A 21,178-nucleotide genomic window follows, 5' to 3' on the forward strand; every position below is an offset into this window, starting at 1 on the left:
AAAAAAAAAATGATGAAATATAAAGGGAGGTCAAACTGATACACTTGAGGATTTGGGGAGTCCAGAGAAATATTACTTTTATTTGAACCCATTAGAGAAGACTTCATGGAAGAATTCATAGTTGAGGTGAGGACTGGTAAGGATCTACAGCTGTTAACACTGGAGAACAAGGAGAAATGAGGAATGTGAGAAATTGACAGGACTTGGCAACTGTAATAGTATCAGGGAAGAGTCAAGAATGGGTGACTGGGAATATGGCAGTGCAGTCAAGAGAAACCCGGAATTAGGATATGGGGATCAGATTTTAAAGAGAACCAGTTAGGTTTAAAGAATTCTGGGGACTTCAGGGTAGAATTTTGCCTACGGTATTTTGAAGTCGGGCATTGATGGGGAAGAACTTGAGTTGAGAGTGAAATTTTGTGATCTTTGTAGCAATTGCTATAAACAAAATGAGCTTCCATTTAAGAGATCTGACTTTTTTCCTTATTTTATTTTTTCCCAGTTATATGTAAAAACAAGATTTAACATTCATTTTTAAAACTTTGAGTGAGCTTTGAGAATTCTCTCCCTTCTTCCTACACCACTCCCCTTCATTTAGAAATCAGGTTGTTTGATTTAGGTTAAAAATGTGTAGTCACACAACATTTCCAGAATAGTAATTCTTTTCTATCATTTATAGACTTTGGATCAGAATTTTAGAGTATAGTTATAGTGTGGTATATTGGGCTCTGATAATTATCTTTCATGATCTGGCATTCTAGCTCTGATGAAAACATTTATTTGGTTCTGGGAGCTAGACAAACATTCATATATATATATATATATATACATATATATACATTATATATATATTTAACATATATAGATAGATGTAGTCATAAAGATATAGCTATATATATTTGCATACTTATATGCATACACATTTTTATTTACAGTTTTGAGTTCCAAATTTTATCCCTCCATTCTTCCCCTCTCCTCATGATGATAAGCAATCAAATATATGTTATAGACATACAATTATGTAAAATACTTCCATATTAGTCATTTTGTGTAAGAAAACTTCAAATAAAAGAAAAAGAATGAAAGGAAGAAAGTTAAAAAAATAGCACACTTTGGTCTGTATTCAATTAATATCAGTTCTTTCTCTGGAGGCGGATATTATACTTCATCATTAGTCCTTTGGAATTGTTTTGGATCATTCATTGTATTTTTGAGAATAGCTAAGTCATTCACAGCTCTTTATTGCACAATATTGCTGCTATCGTGTACAATGTTTTCCTGTTTTAATTCACTATGCATCAGTTTATCTAAGTCTTTCCAAGTTTTTCTGACATCATTAATCATGGGTAGAATAGGGGGAAAACTGTTCTCCCTAGGAGTATGTTGCTCTAGTGGAATGTTTTATGGGGCTCAGCCCAGCGATCAGATGGCTCATGTCTGAATGTAAATAACCTAAGAAGCAGAAAGCTGGTGAGCTGAATGAAAGCAATTATTGGAGAAGGTCAGGAGTTTACATGATATAGAAAAAAAGGATTTTTTTTTCCTTTTCTACCTTCAAAAGGCAATTGATATGAAATTTAAGGAGGCTGCCAAGCAGAACAATACTGACTAACTTTGGAAGAATTTTTAAAACTACTGCCTTTCAAACTCTATTAGAATTTGATAAAAGTCAGATGAATCATTAATGGCATTACTGTTATTCTTGGTAAATATTATAATTAGAAATGGATTGTGAGGGCAGCTAGGTGGTAGTAGATAGAGCACCAGCCCTGGAGTCAAGAGGATCTAAGTTCAAATGTGGCCTCAGATACTTAATAATTACTTAGCTGTGTGACCTTGGGCAAGTCACTGAACCCCATTGCCTTGCAAAAACCCAGAAACAAACAGAAATGGATTGTGACTTAAGATGCCTGTAGGGATAGTATAGTGTATATCCAGAGACACTATGGTTCCATTTTGGTAAGGAATGTGTTTAAAAGCTAGCAAAAATACTATCTTAGGGAGAAAAAAGAATATTAAATTACACTAATGACTTAAGTTAATGGAGGGAGAATTAAATTCTTTTCATTTGACCTTCTTTGTTAACTCCATATTTGAAAATTTACTCGAGGCTTACCTTCTTCCATTTATGGTCAGAAAATTACCAGTTAGGGGAAAAGCAACCTTTCTAGTCATCATCTGAATTTCTGATCTATCTCCAGAAGGTCCTGCTCATTTTCCTCTACAGTATCTTCACTTTCTCCCTCTCTACTGGCTTATATCTCTTTTTCAACTTTCATATGTGCTCAGAGCTCCCTTATTTAAAAAAAAACTTACCTTGACCTTTACTTGGCTTTTAGCTGTCATTCAGCTATGCTTTCTCCTTTTCATGACCAATCTTCTCAGTACTGATGCTTCCACTTTCTTTCTCTAGTTCCCTTCTCAGCCCTCTCTAATCTGATTTCAGTTTATCTCTACTAAAATTCTCTTAAAGTTACTACTTACCTTTGACAAATTTAATGTTTATTATTCTCCTTCTTGGAGTTATTTGGCATTGTTAATTACCAGCTTTTTAAAAAACATTATTTTTTGTTACTTCAAAATTGCCAAGCTTCAGCAATTAAATAGATTTTCACATGCAAAGAACTGAAAAAAGAATTGTATTTGACATCACTAATTTCTGTTATAGCTTGTTTTTTTAAATAGCATGTAATAAATTGAACATGTTACTTCTCAAGCTGTCTTTCTTTTCTTTTCTTCCTTTGAATTTTTTTGTTTTTTTTATTTGTCCTTAAAAGTGACTTAATTGATGTTCTTTTCTTTCTGGCTTCACCGTCGCGCCAAATCTCTTTTTAATGAACAACAAAAAAAATTTAACCTCCCTTGTAACAGGTAAACATATTCAAACAAACAGTTCTACAGTAGGTCATGTCCTAAAATTTGTTTCATTATTCACCTTTAAGTTTTCTATCAGGAGGAGATAAATTTATATTTCACGACCATTTCTTTGGAATCACAGCTGAACATTGTATTGATCAAAGTTTTAATCAGTCTTTCAAAGTTGTTTCTCTTTATAGTGCAGTAGGCACCATATAAATAATTCTCCTCTCGCTGCTCACTTTATTCTGCATTGTTTCATTCACATGAGATCATCCTTTTTACCATTTCTTATATCATAGTAATATTCTATTGCAATCATATGCCATAATTTGTTCAACCATTCTCCAATTGATGTTATCTTCTTAGTTTCTGGTGTTTCTCCACAACAAAAAGTGCTGCTATTGTAGAACATTTTTATACATACAGGTTTTAATCCTCTTTTATTTCTTTGATGATATAGGCCAAAGGGTATATGCAAAATGTTGTAGCATTGAAGATATAATTCTATGTTGCTTTCCTGATTAATTGTGACATTTCATTACACAATTGCGGAACCCCATGTGTCTGTATCCTCTCCCATATCTCCAACAATTCATCATTTTCCTTTTTTATCATTTTTGCCAACCTAATGAGTATGAGGTGCTTGAATAACTTTGTTTCTCTTTTTATCAGTGATTTGGAGCATTACTTCATGTCTACTGATTTTTTTTTTAGGTTTTTTGAGGCAAATGGGGTTAAGTGCCTTGCCCAAGGCCACACAGCTAGGTAATTATTGAGTGTCTGAGGTCGGATTTGAACCCAGGTACTCCTGACTCCAGGGCCGTTGCTTTATTCACTGGGCCACCTAGCCACCCCTGCTGATTTGTTTTTAATGTGAACAAAAAAGTTTATTGCAAAGGAAAGAAGAAAGACAAGAGTGTTGGAAATGTAAATAACACTTTCCCCTCAAGAACTAGAGCAGAGGGATGGCTAGGTGGCGCAGTGAATAGAGCACCGGCCCTGGAGTCAGGAGTACCTGGGTTCAAATCCGACCTCAGACACTCAATAATTACCTAGCTGTGTGGCCTTGGGCAAGCCATTTAATTCCATTTACCTTGAAAAAACTAAAAAACAACAACAACAACAAAAGAACTAGAGCAGACTTGGATTTTTTCCCTTGAGAATGAAATCATATCTTTTGCGTATTGAGAAGTGGCTCTTATTTTTATATATTTGAATCAGTTCTTTATATCCTGTTAGCCTTTTATCAGGGAAACTTGCCAAAATAAAATTTTCCAAGTTAAGTTTTCCTTCACATTTTAATTTCATTGATTTTTTTTGGTGTGCAGAAACATTTCTTTATCATTATTATTATTATTATTATTATTATTATTATTATTATTATGTAGTTTATTTTTTCTTTTGTCATTCTCTGTTTTGTTTGATTACAAATTCTTCCCCTATCCGTAATAGTAAAAGTTATCTCCTTTGCAGTTACTCCTCTTAATTTATTTATGATAGGACTTTTTATGTTTAGTATCCACTTGGAATTTTTTGTGGTACATGGTATTAAATGTTTTTCTAAATCTAAATTTTTCCAGACTGCTTTCTAGTTTTAGGTTGTTTTTTTTTTTTTTGCAAGGCAAACGGGGTTAAGTGGCTTGCCCAAGGCCACACAGCTAGGTAATTACTGAGTGTCTGAGACCAGATTTGAACCCAGGTACTCCTGACTCCAAAGCGGGTGCTTTATCCACTACCCCGCCTAGCTGCCCCTGCTTTCTAGTTTTGTCATCAGTTTCTGTCAGTTGCTGAAGGAGTTCTTGTCTAGTAGTTGGGGTCATAGCAAACACTATTGTTTGTTTTCTTCCAGAATCCTATGTATCTATTTTATTCCAAAGATTAACTTTAAAAATTTTTAACTAATACCAAATAGCTGATGTTTAGAACTTGTTCCTTCTAATATTTTTCATTATTTCCCTTGATATTCTTTTTCTTATTCTTATCTCTGCAAAATAACTCTTTGAATGTATGCAGTAATGAATAAGTAAATTAATTAGTCATTTTTATTACCTTGGTCCAGGCCAATCATGAGCAATTAATATCTCTCCATTTATTAAAGTCTATATTTTTATAAATGGTGTTTTAGAGCTTGTATTAAAATAATTTGTGTTTGTGGGTAGATGGACTTTTAAATAGGATTCTTTATGTAGCCCATCATGTCATTTACAAAATCCAAAACTTTTGTTTGTTCCTTATCTGTGATTATTTGCTTAATTCCTTATAAAAAAAATTTAGGTCTCTTCTCCTTTAATATTTAAATTCAATCTGGCATCAAGCCTAGTTCATTCCTTCAACATATTTTATTGATTTTCCCTTTCTTCTTTATTTCCACTGTTCTACTCTCTCTGTGTTACCTGTGACTAAGTTATCGTAACTGGTCTTTTCTTCCTAAAATAGAGTTTTGTTTTTTTTTATTTTTTTAGGTTGTTTTGGGTTTTTTTGCGAGGCAAATGGGGTTAAGTGGCTTGCCCAAGGCCACACAGCTAGGTAATTATTAAGTGTCTGAGACCGGATTTGAACCCAGGTACTCCTGACTCCAGGGCCAGTGCTTTATCCACTGTGCCACCTAGCCACCCCTAAAATAGAGTTTTCATCCTGCCTTTCCTATATTTAAGAATCATCAGTAGTTTGTTACCTACTGCATCAAATTTAATCCCCATGTCTAATTTTCAAGTCCTTCCATACTTTGACCCTATCCTGCCTATTTAACTTACTTTCCCACTATCGTTCAACATAAATTTCCACTCCAGCCAGAGCGATATTGCTGCCAACATATGTACCATGATAATTTCTTCCTCTTTGCTTTCATTCATATTGCTCCCTTACCTTGTAATAATGTTCTTCTCTGTTTCCACTACCTATTCCAGCTTACCAGTCCTTCAACCATCAGTTCAACAACAACTTCCTTAAAAACCAACCCTGACCACTGCAACCTTCATTGGTCTCTCTCTTTGAATTTCTTTTACACTTATAGTCTGTATCATACAGTTTTAGCATCTTGATTGTTCATCAATGAATCCATTGTCATTTTTCTTCACTTAGAGTGTAAATTTCCAGAGAGAACCTCTGCAGCTGCTATACATATAGGTGCTGATTGGGTTTTTTTGTTTTTTGGTTTTTTTTAGGTTTTTGCAAGGCAAATGGGGTTAAGTGGCTTGCCCAAGGCCACACAGCTAGGTAATTATTAAGTGTCTGAGACCGGATTTGAACCCAGGTACTCCTGACTCCAAGGCCGGTGCTTCATCTACTATGCCATCTAGCTGCCCCATATAGGTGCTGATTGACCTTTCAATTTCTTTGCTGTGTTGAGGCCTCAGCTAAAAGGCAGGCCCTTTCTCAAACTACCTCACAACCTTTCTCTGTCTATCTCTTAGTTCAGTGTAAACTTTCCCCTCCTCAGTATTTATCATGCCTTCTCTCCAACTATCTAATGACAATCTTCTGGTAAGTAGACAGGAACTGTCATTTCAGAATAAAATGCTGTTCAGCACATAGCACTTAATACCTTCAATACTTCAATACAAAGATGACCTTTGGTGAACTCAACCTCTAGTAGTGTGATCATAGTTCAGAATGGATTGTCTGTGGTTTGGGATTATTTATTTTGAATACCAGTGATGTTGATCATAAAGTCCTTACAAGTTTATAAGTTTTAGATTCTCAGAATGACAGAGTTGGAAGGAAATGGAAAAATCATTCAATCCTATTCCCTAATTTTTCAAATGAAACTCAGAAGATTGAAATGATCTATCCAAAATCACACAAGTGTTTGTGCCAGAATGTCTGCAGCTAAAAACCAAATTGGCTTCTGGACCAATGCTCTTTGTACTACTTTAATGCAATAATCTTTAGATTTGAGATAGTGGTAGAATTTTGGGCATCTTTACATTTGGATTTTAGCTTAACTTTTTATATATATTTAAGGTGTAGGCTTGATCAAGAGGGACAGTTTTTACCATTTGAATTTCAGAGGGCAACAAAGGTTGGTTACTGACTTTGATTCAAAGTGGTGTAGTCTCTTTGCTATTGGGTGGAACTAGAGGGAAGAGTTATCGGGAGGTCATGGCAAGCAAAAGGAAGGTTGTCAGTCATGTACCTATGTGAATTTAGAACTGGGTAGTTAGTCCCTCATTAGCTATTCTGGGGACACAGAAAGGATAGTCAGAATCTTAGGGAGCTCCTGATCTAATGAGGGGAATATACCCTTTAGGAATTGTTATTCTAAATTATAACTGTTACGATTTAAATGTGTTGGGGAGAAGTTAGATCAGAAGAATGTTTCAGGAAGGAAGACAGACTTTTCCCCCTCTCAGAATGTATATAGATATTGAGTACAACTTCAAGTAAGAGCTGTAATCAAGGGGTACAGATTTAGAGGTCATAAATAAATCCTGTTTGAATTCAAGCCGAACCTTGTGGTATTTCCTAGGGAGGTGAGAGCAATATGTTTTCATAGAAGTTCCATTGTCAAGACTTCAGGTTGATTCCCAAGCCATAAGAGTTTGTTTTAATTCAAGGGCTCATGATTTGTCCAATTTAGTCATGTGTTTTAAAATTATTTTTAGTTTTTAAGTAACAAGGTTTCTAAAAATCAATCTGTCCTTCCTACTCTCTTTAATTCCTGTTGAACAAATTAAAAATAAACAATCGGAAACAACAATTTATAACCACATAGTCTGGCAGAACACATTCTCATATTCTGTCTGAAAAAATGTATGTCTTTCTGCTATTTAAGTTCATTATTTCTCAAGTAAGTGGAATGTTTCATCTTCCTTTTGTACTTGTGCTTTATTAATGTGTTGATCAGAATTCTAAAATCTTTGAAAGCTGTTCTCTACAGTTGCTTTAATTTTCATTTCTATAATTATTAATGATTTAGAACATTTTCCCTTTATCTGACTCTTAGTATCAATAGATTGGATTTCTTCTTTTTGAAAACTGTCTGTCTTTTGACTATTTATTTAATAGGGAATGACTCAGTCTTATATATTTAAATCAGTTCCTTACACATATTAGAAATGAGACCTTTATCAGAAAAACTTGTAAAGATTTTTCCCTTTCATCTGTTTTTCTTTCTTTGTATTATTTGTTTGTACAAAGCCTTTAAATTTTATATAATCAAAATTCCCCATTTTTAATCTTTATTTTTTAAGTTATGAAGCTTCTCTTCTCCATAGATCTGAAAAGGAAGCTATAAGGGAAGCATGGAGTTTACTATTATACAAAATAGGAGTGTGCAAGAAGACCATACAAACATGAAGAAAGGGTGTGAGGTGAATGGGTTGGGTTATATATTGAACTCACTTTGATCTTATTGGGTCAAAGTAAAATTGGATTCTTTGTCTCAAATCTAGTGTAAAAATATAGTCAGTCCTTAATTTTCATAGGGTAACATGCCTAGAAAATGGAGCAAAAATGCAAATGTTGATACATTGAACCTCTAGGAAATAGGGGGTTAGGGTTCCTTCGACAATCTTAAACTGTAATTGTTTGCTAGAGTTTGTTGAAAGTAATTTTCTGCACATAATTCTTTATCACTGAACATTAATTCTGATAATATGCACTTTTCCTAGCAGTAGCCATGAAATAATCTATAAAATGCAGTACACAAAATAAAATTGGTATTATGTATAACATTTTTTTCAGTAGTACTTCCCTAGAACTCTGTGACCTCTTGTGCTAGCATTTCAGTTAAATAAACAGCAGCGTTGATTTCAGATAGTTACTATATTACTGTACCATAAGTAGTATAGAGCCAATAAAATTCTTAAAACTAAAACATTTGTAAACTCAAATTTTATCTTCCATTGTTTCAGATGGCAGTGGGAGAAGGTGTATGGTAGACTATATTACTGAAACTTCTGGCTAGCCCTCTGAAAACCAAGGGAGAGATTGCTGGGATTTTAGTTACTGCTGTTGGAAGATGCCTTGACTGACAAGGTCTTGACATCACTGCAGAGACCAAAGGACTTATACTAGGCTTTGAGGGTATCATTGTACCATAAAGCTTGAGTATTAAAGGTAAACAATGAGAGTAGTGAATCATGGGGAGCGCTTTACAACACAGTAGGATGAACATGATATAATGAAGTGTCTGGTAGAATTCTAGCTATTCCACAAACTTGTGGGCATTGTGTCTCATTTTTTTTTTTTTTTACTATTGTACATAACTGAATGTCTGATGTTATCAGTGCAAAAATGAGAATCAGGTTACTATTAAAATCATGTGAATGCTTGAAATTGCAAAAGTTATATACAGAATTATTGAGGATTGACTATATTTGGATTTATCTAATATTCTGCAACTTTTCTTAATTTATTATTTCAGTTGCCTTTTTTAGTTCTTAGTGTAGTTCTTGGCATATAGTGGGCATATAGTTAGTTTGACTACAAAAGTGATCATTTTGTTTTCTCTTTGCCTGTGCTTATTTTTCAATTTCTTTTTCTTATGTAATTGCTGCAGTTATCATTTCTAGCATTCTGCTGAATACTAGTGGTGGTATTGGTCATCTTTGCTTTACACCCTGATTTTATTGGGAAAAACCTTGTAATTAGTATTACATTTAGGTCAATACTATATTAAGGAAAGGTTTATTCTTATTTCTAGATTTTAAAAAATATGTTTTCCCCCCAAATTAATGGGGGTTTTTGTTTGTCTGGTTGGTTGGTTGGTTGCAAGATAACCAGGGTTAAGTGACTTGCCCAAGACCACACAGCTAGATAATTATTAAGTGTCTGAGACCAAATTTGAACCCAGGTACTCCTGACTCCAGGGCCGGTGTTTTATCCACTGTGCCACCTAGCTGCCCCCCAAATTAATGTTAAAACAATTTTTAAACATTTTTTAATGATTTGAATTCCAAATTCTATTCCTTATTTCCTGCCTTTCCCCTCTCCCTGAGATTGTAAGCAATCTTGTAAAATATTTCCATGTTAGTTATTTTGTATAAGAAGATTCAAATAAAAAGAATGAAAGACAGAAAGTGCAAAATAGCATGCTTTAGTCTGTATTCAAACAATTATAAATTCTTTCTCAAGGCAGATAGTAAGTTTCATCATTAGTTTTTGGGATTATCTTAAATAATTGTATTGCTGAGAATAACTAAGTTATTCTTCATTGTACAATATTGTTGTTAACATTCTGGTTATGCTAACTTCACTTTGCTTCAGTTCATAGAAGTCTTTCCAGGTTTTTCTGAAATCATTCTGTTTATCATTTCTAATAGCACAATAAAAATTCTATCACAGTCATAAACTACAGCTTGTTTAGCCATTTGGCCATTGGGTATCCCTTTGATTTCCAATTCTTAGCTATCACAAAAAGAGCTGCTCTAAATATTTTTGTACAAATGTATCCTTTCCCCCTTTTTATGATCTCTTTCTGATACAGACCTAGCAAAACAATATGCTCAGTTTTCTTGCCCTTTGGGCATAATTCTGAACTGTTCTGCAGAATGGTTGGTTCAGTCACAACTCTACCAACAGTGCATCAATTTTCCCATATTCCTTCCCATATTCATCAATTTACCTTTTTGTTATCTCAGCCAATCTAGATTTCTAGATTTTTTTCGAGAGATGAGTATTCAATTTTATCAAATCTTTTTACTGTCTATTGATGTGATATTACCTTTATTATTTATATTGTAGGGTTTATTATATCTTCTTATGTTGAACTAATACTACATTTCTGGAATAAATTAAACCTTTTGTAATGCATGATTTCTCTAATATCTACCTGATAATTTATTTAAAATGTTTGCCTCAAAGTTTATTAGGGATACTGATCATAGTTTTCTTTGCATTGTCTTTCCTTGATTTGGTTATCAAAATCATTTTGTATCATTAAGATTGGAAGAGTAATAACATCTTTTCATATTATTGCAAACAACTTATATACTATTAGAATTAATTGCTCTTTGAATGTTTGATTAAATTCAATTTTGAATGTATTTGGTCCTGGGATTTTTTCTTTCAGAGTTTATTTCTGAGTTATTTAATTTCTTTTTTCTGATAATGGGTTATTTAAATAGTTGGGTTGATTCCTAAGCCATAATGCTTTGTTTTCCTCAGAGGGCTGTTGATTCATTCTCCTTGATAAATTATTAAAAGCAGTCAAATATAAATGTATTTTTCAAATAAAGAAATTTTCTTTTTTTATCACATACTTTGATATATATTGAGATTCCCTAGGTTTTGATTTCATAGTCCATAATCTATTTGTACCTCTCTTGCAATATCCTTGAGGACATGTAACTGAGAGAAATTGAAATAATTAAATTTGGTAGCATAAATTCAGGTACTTCTTTTAGGGAAGATAGTGGCAACTTTGAGATTTGGGGAAGAAGAGCTTTCCAGGCTTTGTAAACTTGTATTGCTTTGATGATGCTACTTTCTAATGCTTTCCAAGAATCATTTCCATTTTAGATATGAGAAAAGTTATGGGACTAAGTGGAAATATTTCAACTGGGAATCAGGAAATCTGAGTTCTATCCTGAGCTATGCTACTAACTAGCTGTATAATTAATAATCTCTTTAATTAACAGATCTCATGACTTTTGCACTCCTCTCTTCTTGACTCGGACCCAGTGAGCCATAGATTTCATCCCTGTCTAATATCTCACTCAGGGATCCCATCAAGTCCCATTAATTCAGCTATATCTCTATTATCTGGCCTCAGCATATCCAAAACAGAATTCTTTATCTTTCTCCCCAAACCTGCCCTTCTTTCCACATTTTCTGTGACTTTCAAGGACCTCAGAACCCTCCCAGTCATACACTTGTAAGTTAGGGATCATCCTCAGCCCCTTAAAAATCTACCCTCTATGTCCAGTTTGATATTGCACCTCATTCCTATCTTTATCATTTTGCTCATGTCTGCTCCCCTTACCATTCCTATAATGACAACTTGAAGTAACTTGATTTCACTATGAACATGCCTGATTCTTTCCCTCCTCACCATATAAATGGTTACCCACAATTAAACTGTATACTTGTTTTCTTAGCCAGTGTTACTACTTGAATTTTTTTTCATCTAGTCAGTCTCTAAAGCCCAGCTCTAATGATGCTGCCTCTTTTTTGAAGCCTTGCCTGTGATCCCAGTATCTCTCCTTTCGTACTGCTTCTTTAGACCTCACATAGCATTTTGTTTTTTCTTTTCTCTATTGTCTGTATCTTACTGTTAATTATGGTTGCCTAAGTGTCTTATCTTTATGTTCTAAGAGAGCAAATGCTTCAGTTTAACTGAACCTTTCTTCCTCAGGGTACAGTGCTTTGCCCATAATAGACAATTAACAAATGATTGTAGAATTGAATTACTTGCCAAGGTTTTAGCTGGAAATGTTTTCCCCTAACTCATCAATCTCTGCCTTTCCTTTCATTCCCAGAAAAAGCTATCTATTACTTGTTGCCTCACCTTCCTAGCTTTTTGCATTCTGGCTTCTGTCCCCAGTACTTAACTAAAATCTTTCTGCCCAATTTCATCAATGATCTATTTATCACTAAATCCGTTGGCTTTTTCTCAGTCTTTGTCTTTTCTGTCTTTATATCTGATCTGAAGAGTTTGACACAAATGATAATACTTTCCTTCTGGATATTCTCTTCCTTTTTGTGATGCTATGCTTTTCTGATTCTCCTCTTTACCTGTCTGATGACAGACAATAGTCTGTCTCCTGGATAATCATTGTCCATATTATATCCCTGTGTATGTATGTATATATATACCACAGTTTTCTCAATCTCATCAACTCTCTACTGTCTCCCCTTGGTAATGACATCAACTCCCATTGATTGAATTATCATCTTTATGTAGATAGTTCCTGAATCTACTTATCCAGAGCTCCAGCCCCTCTTCCCCCCTTCAGCTATCTGTGGGATATCTTTATCTAATTTTATGTCACTCTTTCATATATGTATCCCCAGTACAGAGCAAATGGTTCGCACTTAATAAATGCTTGTTGATTGAATTGTGGTTGAGTTATAATTTATTCACTATGAATCTGCTGAAAAAGGAGTGCTTATTTCCTTCCTAATTTTATACTTTCAAACTTCAGGCTGAGAGTAATAGTATTTGCATTTCTGCCATAAAGAATGTACTCATCTGCTACCCTCAAGGTTATTGCTAGTCTAGTATGTGAGGTAAGACACACATAGAATCATTATGAATATCTATTACAAAATTGAGAGGTGTTTGAGAAGAAAATGTTCCTGGAAACTTAATGAATCATTTGGTTTCCAATGGTAAGTTTTCTCAGTGTAGACATCTTTACAGGAAGATTTTAGGAACAGCAGGGCCAGCTGCAATGGAGGAAATAGTCACTTCCTGCCTCCTACCTACTCAAGTAGTGCAAATGTTGGATTATGCATTTAAATTTGGAGTATATATACATATATATATGTCTTCATCTGCTAATTCTAGTGTCTAGTCTGAGAATTGAGATTTATGATCAACTGATTTCTTTTAATCTCCAGGTTGTCCTGCCAATGTGTCTAGCCTCCAGTCAGATCTCCCCGCTCATCAAGAAAATCTCTGAACATAAGGATTTCAAGAAGCTTCTCAGGACTCGGAATAATGTATTGGTGCTTTACTCCAAATCTGGTAAGTACTTACTCTTGGTTCTTGCTTTTTAAGCAATAGAACTAGAGGGAGGGAATGAGAGGACAAGAATTTTTGAGAGAGATTTAGAGAAAGAGCAAGAGATTGAAAGGATGGTCATTATATGCATGTTTATATGCCTTTTGGTGAAAAAGGTAGTAAGAGAAAGAGGGAACTGAAGAATCATCCAGGAGATGTGACCTACTCGAAGCTTGTTTATTGTCATCTCTTTTCTGTGAGTTGCAGAGAAGTTGCCAAGCTGTACCAAATGATAGGTCCAATCCCTACCTCTAGCCCTGTTTTATTGTTCTTTTAAATAGTTAACATGTACAAGGTTTTTTGATTTGTTTTTTTTTTCCTCATTTAAGAGAATCTCTTCAGATTGTTCAGTGGTGGAAGACATAATCTCTGCTCCTAGGAAATCCCTATTTTGGTAAAAGAGCTGGGAGTTATATACAAGAAAACCTAAACAAATGTAAACATCTTGAGGATGGGAACTCTTGTTTGCTTGTTAGAGTAGGAGACCTCAGAAGATAGGGACCATGATGTCTTTTCTCTTGGCCTTAGTACAGGGTTCTGTTCACAGGATGAGTTTAGGCAGCACTGGTGATTCATTGACTGAACTGAGGACTAAATTTGGCCAACTCCAGCCTTGCCTGCCCTCAGTCTACCCTACTTTGAAGCTGGAGCATGTGGCTGAATTTAGAATCAACTAAGAGCTTGGCAGATTTAATTGAGAGTAGATGACCATGACTAAGACCTTTCCTCTGACCTCCAGGCTAACATAACTGATGGAGAGAGTTTTGTTTAGCATTTGGCAATGACTTTAGGAAGGATAAATGCCTGATTTGGTTGACGTTGTTCCAGCAGAGTTGTGTCTTTCCATTTCCAAAGAATGCCAAGTCTCCAGGGTGCCTGGTCAAGTTCTGGGCAGAGTTTTCACAAGTGACTCCTCTTTGGGTCATTAGGAATTGAACCTGATGGATGTTTTGGATGCGTGTCCCTCTTGAAGCTCTGATCATTTCTGGCTTCTGGCCAAACTCATTGGCGCTTAGAGAATTTCCTCTTTAGAGTGCTTGGCAGTGTTTACTGGTCTGGTAGCCTAGGGTGTGACTAGCTTCTCTTTGCCACCAAAAGAAGGAGAAGAAACTGAGATCAGCAGGGAGCTGAGATGGGGGGGGGGGGGGCTTAGCCATGAAGGACCCATAGAGACCTATAGCTAAGGTTCTTAACCTCTTTGTATCATGGACCCCTTTAAAAGAATGATACTTTTAGAAGAATAAAATAAATTCATATAAATTCATGGGATTACAGAAGAAATCATTTGTATTGAAATACATCTATCAATATATTTAAAAAAACAAGTTGACCAAATTAAGAGCTCTAGGGACTACTAAATAGACATAACCACCTATTCATATTGGTGAATCTCTATAATTCAGAAATTATATATTCTGTCTACTATAAAGAAATATATCCATTCATTACAAAAGTACATTAAGGCAGGACAGGAATTAGTAACTAGGCTAATGTGTTAGAGGATTGAAGGAAGGGAAGTAGTTCTGATAGACTTTCATACTTGACCTCTTAATTTGAGGTATAAACTGATGAACTTCTTACCCATTGCCTTTCAATTACTACTGTGGGTTAGATGATTATTTACTTTCCTTTTCTGCCTGCCCAGATTAAAAAAGACTTGATTTTTAGCCTTATTTTTATTATGTTTCATTACTGTGTGGAGCCCATGTGGAGTATGATCTTTGTGACCTTTGGAGTGATTCCTAAGCAGTACAGTAACTGATTTTTCATTGCTTTTTTAAAAACAGAGCCACTTTTTTTTTTTGCAAGGCAAATGGGGTTAAGTGGCTTGCCCAAGGCGAAGAGCCACTTTTTAAAGTCAGTTTACTATTGGAGAGAGTCTTGCAGAAAGTGAGAAGAATTCTTTTACTTTCTTATTGCTTTACATTTATATTTTTGTTTTCTTTGTGTTTCCCCAGAACATTTGTCACATTTGGTTTAATTAAATCCTTTTGTTTGGGGCCAAAGGTGAAGTGGTGAGAACTCCCTTTGGACAAGGGATACTTTTTTTTTTCCAGTGTTCAATTCTCATAGCACTCTTTTTATTTTTAATTAAAGATTTTATTTATTTTGAGATTTACAATTTTTCCCCATCTTACTTCCCTCCCCCACCCTAACCCCACAGAAAGAAATGTCAGTCTTTATTTTGTTTCCATGTTGTACATTGATCCAAATTGAGTGTGATGAGAGAAAAATCACATCCTTTAGGAAGAAACAAAAAGTATAAGAGATAATAAGATCAGACAATAAGTTATCTTTTTTTCCTCCTAAATTAAAGGGAATAGTCCTTGAACTTTGTTCCAACTCCATGGTTCTTTATCTGGATACAGATGTTATTCTGCATTGCAGACAGCTCCAAATTGTCCCTGATTGTTGCACTGTTGGAGCGAGTCCTTCAAGGTTGAGCATCACCCTTATGTTGCTATTAGGGTGTACAGTATTTTTCTGGTTCTGCTCATCTCACTCAGCATCAGTTCATGCAAATCCTGGATGAGGGATTCTTAACTTGGACTCTGATCATTTAAAAAAACTGTTTTTGATAACTGTATTTAAATATAATTTGCTTCCTTTTATATTGTTATAATTACATATATTCTGATATAATCCTTTAAAATTTATAAACTTGAAAACATGATTCTGAGAAGGGGTCCATGGGCTTCACCAGCCAGCCCAAGGGGGTCAATAGAGGTTGCATTAGAAGCTCCAATACATGCTCACTGCCCACAGTGCGCAGACCTTGTTAAAGCTGCTATCAGTGGATGCTTTTTGTTGGTTCTGTGAGTCACATGTGCATCCTTATTTACAGCCAAATTTCAATTATTCACATTAATAGAGGAAAATAGTAATACATATAATTCAAATTTTTTTTAATTTTTATTTCACTTTGGCTTTGGAATGTATCATGACTTTTTGGAAGTCAGGAAACATTTTTTCCCAGTGACATTTGTTTTGGCTGATGTTAAAATAAGTATTCATTTTCCAAGCTCATACATATAGCAAGGGATTCCATTGTCAAGGATTAGATATTTGTTTTTCTGAAAGTGGGTAACAGAATTGGCAAACTTGCATTCTTGGCAATAGGTCCAATTTCTTCCTCTTCTTCCTCTCATCATCTTCTCTTTCATTCCTTATTGTATTACTGCACTCAATAAGAGTGGGAGGATTGGCTCCTTATCAGTATAGAAATAAATTAGGAAAAAAATCTTTTACTGACTTAATTGCATCCTATCCCAGGAAAAATTCCTGTGAGTATCCATTAGAGGTAATGGCGGAGAGAGGAAACTAAGGTGAAGATATTCTTATTGTGGCTGCTTGGGAAGTAGGAACATGTTCCAGGTTGAGAATAGCATTTAGGTATATTTGGAATTATACTTCAGTGTATAAGTGTGTATATATGTTATTTAATCACTTCTGCTCTTCTGAACTCCTGGGGCGCAGAGCACTTTATGCTTCAGGTAATAACTACTGAGTGATGAAAGAAATAATGGTTCTTATCTTAGGGACTCCAGAATCTGAAAGGGGATTCAAAAGAGACAGATACAGATGCACAGTCACTAACAATGTTAAATTGTAAAATAGTTAAAGTATGTAAGCGTGTTTGGGAAGGAGTGTGCAATAGAGGGGAAACTAGTTGCTTGGGAAACAGGCTGGTTTAGTAGAAAGAACCCTGTCTTTGGATTTTATCTCCATTACTTATTAGCATTGTGGACTTGGATGAGTTCCCTAACATTTTCTCAACTTTACAATGAGAGGATTGGACTAAATGATCTCTAAGGTCTCTTCCAACTACAAATACTGTGATCTTAAGCTGGCAGATATTCCTGAAAGAGATGGCTCTTTAGCTAGTTTAAAATAGATGTCCAACTACCTGAAAGCTAAAAGATCTGCAGCTTACAGCTCAAATTGAAGACCTACCCATAGAGAGCTTTGCCTGCAGTATGTGAAAATGCCAAATTATGAAGAAATGTATTTTTAAAGTGATACTTTTCTTTTTGCCCTGGGCAGGTGGTAGTGGTAATGATTTCTGTTCCTGTCCACTTCGCTGTATAAGAAAAGGAGGTAGGGATGGTTGTGGAGCTGCCTGTGTTAAATTTCATTGTTCTTTTTTTCTAGCTGCTGCAGCTGAAAACCACCTCAGGTTGTTGTCTAATGTGGCCAAGGCAATGAAAGGACAAGGCACCATCTCCTGGGTAGACTGTGGGTATGTGCCAGGGGCTTGGGGTCATATGTGTTTGGGGATGTTGGGAGGGCAGGGCAACTTCTGCTTGTTTGGAATTTTAGGAGGGAGAAAAGTGTATTTTGTTACTGTCTGACTGCAGAGGCCCCTCTGAGGCCTCCATAGTGAAGAGGGGTAGAGGGGAAACTGCTGTTTTGCTTAATAGTAAGCTCTTGGTTTCCATAGAGCTTTTACTTTTCAAAGCATCTTATTGTATTATCTTTTATCTTCATATCAACCCTGAGAAGTAGATAAGGAACAGATTTTTCACCTCATTTTGTAGAAAGGAATTCTGAAGTCCAGAGAAATTAAGTGACTGCTGAGGTAATAAATATATATTTAGTGATTTAATTTGTCTTATTTGACAGAGTATTTAATAAATGCCCGTCTTTCAGGCTAGCTCTGTTTCTCAAGCATCTTTCTAGCTTTCTATTAAAATATGAATCATACCTAGTTGATTTTTCTTTCCCTTACAACCTTGCCCCATGCCCCACCTCCCCACTCCCATTCCCAGTACAGCTGGATGGGTAATAAGAGAGAATACTAGACATTAAAGAAAGGAAAACTCAGTAGTTAGACCATCCTGGACAAGCCACTTAACCTCCATTTCTCTCGATTTCTTTATCTTTAAAATAGGGATAATGACCCTGCTCCCCAGGGTCATTATAAGGATCAAATGAGAGTTGATAAAGTGCTTTGTCAGTACTTGGGAATACAGTAACAGTAGTGTTGGGGGTTTTTTTGGTTTGGTTTTTTTTGCTTGTGTTTTTGGTTTTTGGGGATTTATTTTAGATTTTTGCAAGGCAAATGGGGTTAAGTGGCTTGCCCAAGGCCACACAGCTAGGTAATTATTAAGTGTCTGAGGCCGTATTTGAACTCAGGTACTCCTGAATCCAGGGCTGGTGCTCTATCCACTGCACCACCTAGCCACTCCCAGTAGTGTTTTTTGTGGGGTTTTTTTTTTTTTAGTTTTTGTAAGGCAAATGGGGTTAAGTGGCTTGCCCAAGGCCACACAGCTAGATAATTATTAAGTGTCTGAGACCAGATTTGAACCCAGGTACTCCTGACTCCAGGGCTGGTGCTTTATCCACTATGCCACCTAGCCGCCCCTCAGTAGTGTTGTTTTAAGGACAACTTTGGAATGTCCAAATTAGCCACAAAGATCCTAGGAAAGGAATCCAGAAAAAGAACTGACATACACTCACAGACATATATTACATATATATATACATGATCATATAGACATCTCAAAGTTTGGGATGGGAAGAAGGGGACAAAGTCACATGATAACTATTGTATATTTGAAAGAAAGAGTAAGTCATATAGGATGGACCTGCAATTTCAGGTGCTGTCCTGTTTTTCTATCCCACTTTATTATGGAAATGCTTGTTTTATTTCTTTAGTTTAAAATATAATGAATTAATTTTTAAAAAACAAAAAGAAACAACTCTAAAGTACCTTCTCACATCCATCAGATTGGCTATCAAGATAGGAAAATGACAAATGCAGGAAGGGATGTGGAAAAATAGGGACCCTATGCATTAATTGGTAGATGTGTGGACTGGTCCTCCTGTTGTGGAAAACAATTTGGAACTGTGCCCAAAGAGATAGTATAGCTCATAGGTCTATATCCCAAAGAGTTTGTTTTTTTTTAAAGAAAAGGGGCACATATTTACAAAAATATTTATAGCAGCTCTTTTTGGGGTAGCAAAGAAACTGAAGGGGTTCTCATCAGTTGGGGAATGACTGAACAAGTTGTGGTATATGAATGTGATGAAATACTATTGAGTGTAAGAAATGATAAAGGAGGTGGTTCAGAAAAACTTGGGAAGACTTGTATGAACTGTTGTAAAGTACATTGAATAGAATTGGGATAACTTTGTATACAGGAACAGCAAAGTTATAATGATAATCAACTGTGAAAAATTTCTCTACACTGATCAGTACAATGATTCATGACAATTCCAAAGTACTTATGATAAAAAATGTTATCTCCAGAGAGACAGAACTGAATAATTCTGAGTACAGCTGTAAGCATATTTTTTAACCTTTATTTTTCTTACTTTTTTTTAAAAACAAACATGGCTAATATGAAAATGTTTTGTATGACTTCCTATATGTAATGAATATTATAAATTAAATAAAGAAAACTGCTGAATCAAGTGACAGTAGATCATGTTTTGAAATAAAATGGCCAAGAATATGAAAAACTCAAGTGCTTTGTAAATACTAAAGCAGTATATAAATTCTAGATATTGTTGTGTTATATGCATATATTGTCATGAACTATACTTTTATTTTTGGAGGCAGTTGGTGTTAAGTGATATGCCCAGGGTCACATAGCTAGTAAGTGTCTGAGTCCCTATTTGTAATTTACCTTGACTGCTGGGCTGCCATTCTATCTGCTCTGCTACCTACCTGCCCCTAGCTATACTTTTCTGAGATGTACTGCCTAAGAACCTGTCTCAAAACCCCATCTTACTCCCCTGTGCCTTTCTCAATGGTATTATACAGGTTGAATATTGAAGGAGTTAGACTGTTTCTCTATTATTTGAGCATTCCTTATCTCGGTATGGTGATTTCCTTCCTTCTCATTCCATTTTTAGCTCTTTATTAGGTGTTTGCAAGTGGTGCTGTATTGGGTACAATGAATAATGTACAGAGATGTTGGGTTCAAGGGTGTTCTAGTCTGAGACTGACATATTAACACAGGGATAGTAAATGAACACAATGTAAATGTTGTAAGCACAGATTAAACATTTGCACCCATAATGGCTACCTTATTCTTAGAACCAAGTGCTGGGGGTATTTCTGGAGCCAGTGAATTCTTTCTTATCTCAATGACCAGTGGTAGTTGGGTTTTTAGATGGAGAACAGAATAGGATAAAGGGAGGAGATATACTTATAACATTAAACATTATTCTCTTTTTGAGGCACATCATAGAACACATAGAACAGCAATGTTTTAAACGGTAGTAGTGTTTGCTGCTCTGCTCACAAAAGCCTTCAGTAATATTGATGTTTATATTAATGTCTATACTATGGACAGATAGATTTTTTTAGTTTTTGGGTTTTTTAGGTTTTTACAAGGCAAATAGGGTTAAGTGGCTTGCCCAAGGCCACACAGCTAGGTAATTATTAAGTGTCTGAGGCCGGATTTGAACCCAGGCACTCCTGACTCCAGGGCTGGTACTTTATCCACTGCGCCACCTAGCCACCCCAGATAGATTTTTTTAAGAAACATTTTATTTATTCTGAGTTTTACAATTCCCCCCCCCCCATTCTTGCTTCCCTCCCCCCACCCCCAGAAGGTATTCTGTTAGTCTTTATATTGGTTCCATGTTATACATTGATCTCAGTTGAATGACTAATGACAGAGAAAATAGATTTTTGTA

At 35.3% G+C, this 21,178-nt stretch overlaps 1 protein-coding gene across 1 annotated transcript in view; it reads left to right on the forward strand.

The window, feature by feature from the left end:
• PDIA5 (protein disulfide isomerase family A member 5) overlaps positions 1-21,178 on the forward strand; it is a 173,947-nt gene that overhangs the window by 23,071 nt on the left and 129,698 nt on the right. The window contains exons 2-3 of the mRNA XM_074214668.1: positions 13,366-13,492; positions 17,681-17,768. Of these exons, the coding sequence (XP_074070769.1) occupies positions 13,366-13,492; positions 17,681-17,768 (215 nt within the window). The remainder of the gene's footprint in view (positions 1-13,365; positions 13,493-17,680; positions 17,769-21,178) is intronic.

This window comes from Macrotis lagotis, chromosome 1 (genome assembly GCF_037893015.1).
Source record: "Macrotis lagotis isolate mMagLag1 chromosome 1, bilby.v1.9.chrom.fasta, whole genome shotgun sequence".
Classification (NCBI taxonomy): Eukaryota; Metazoa; Chordata; class Mammalia; order Peramelemorphia; family Peramelidae; genus Macrotis; species Macrotis lagotis.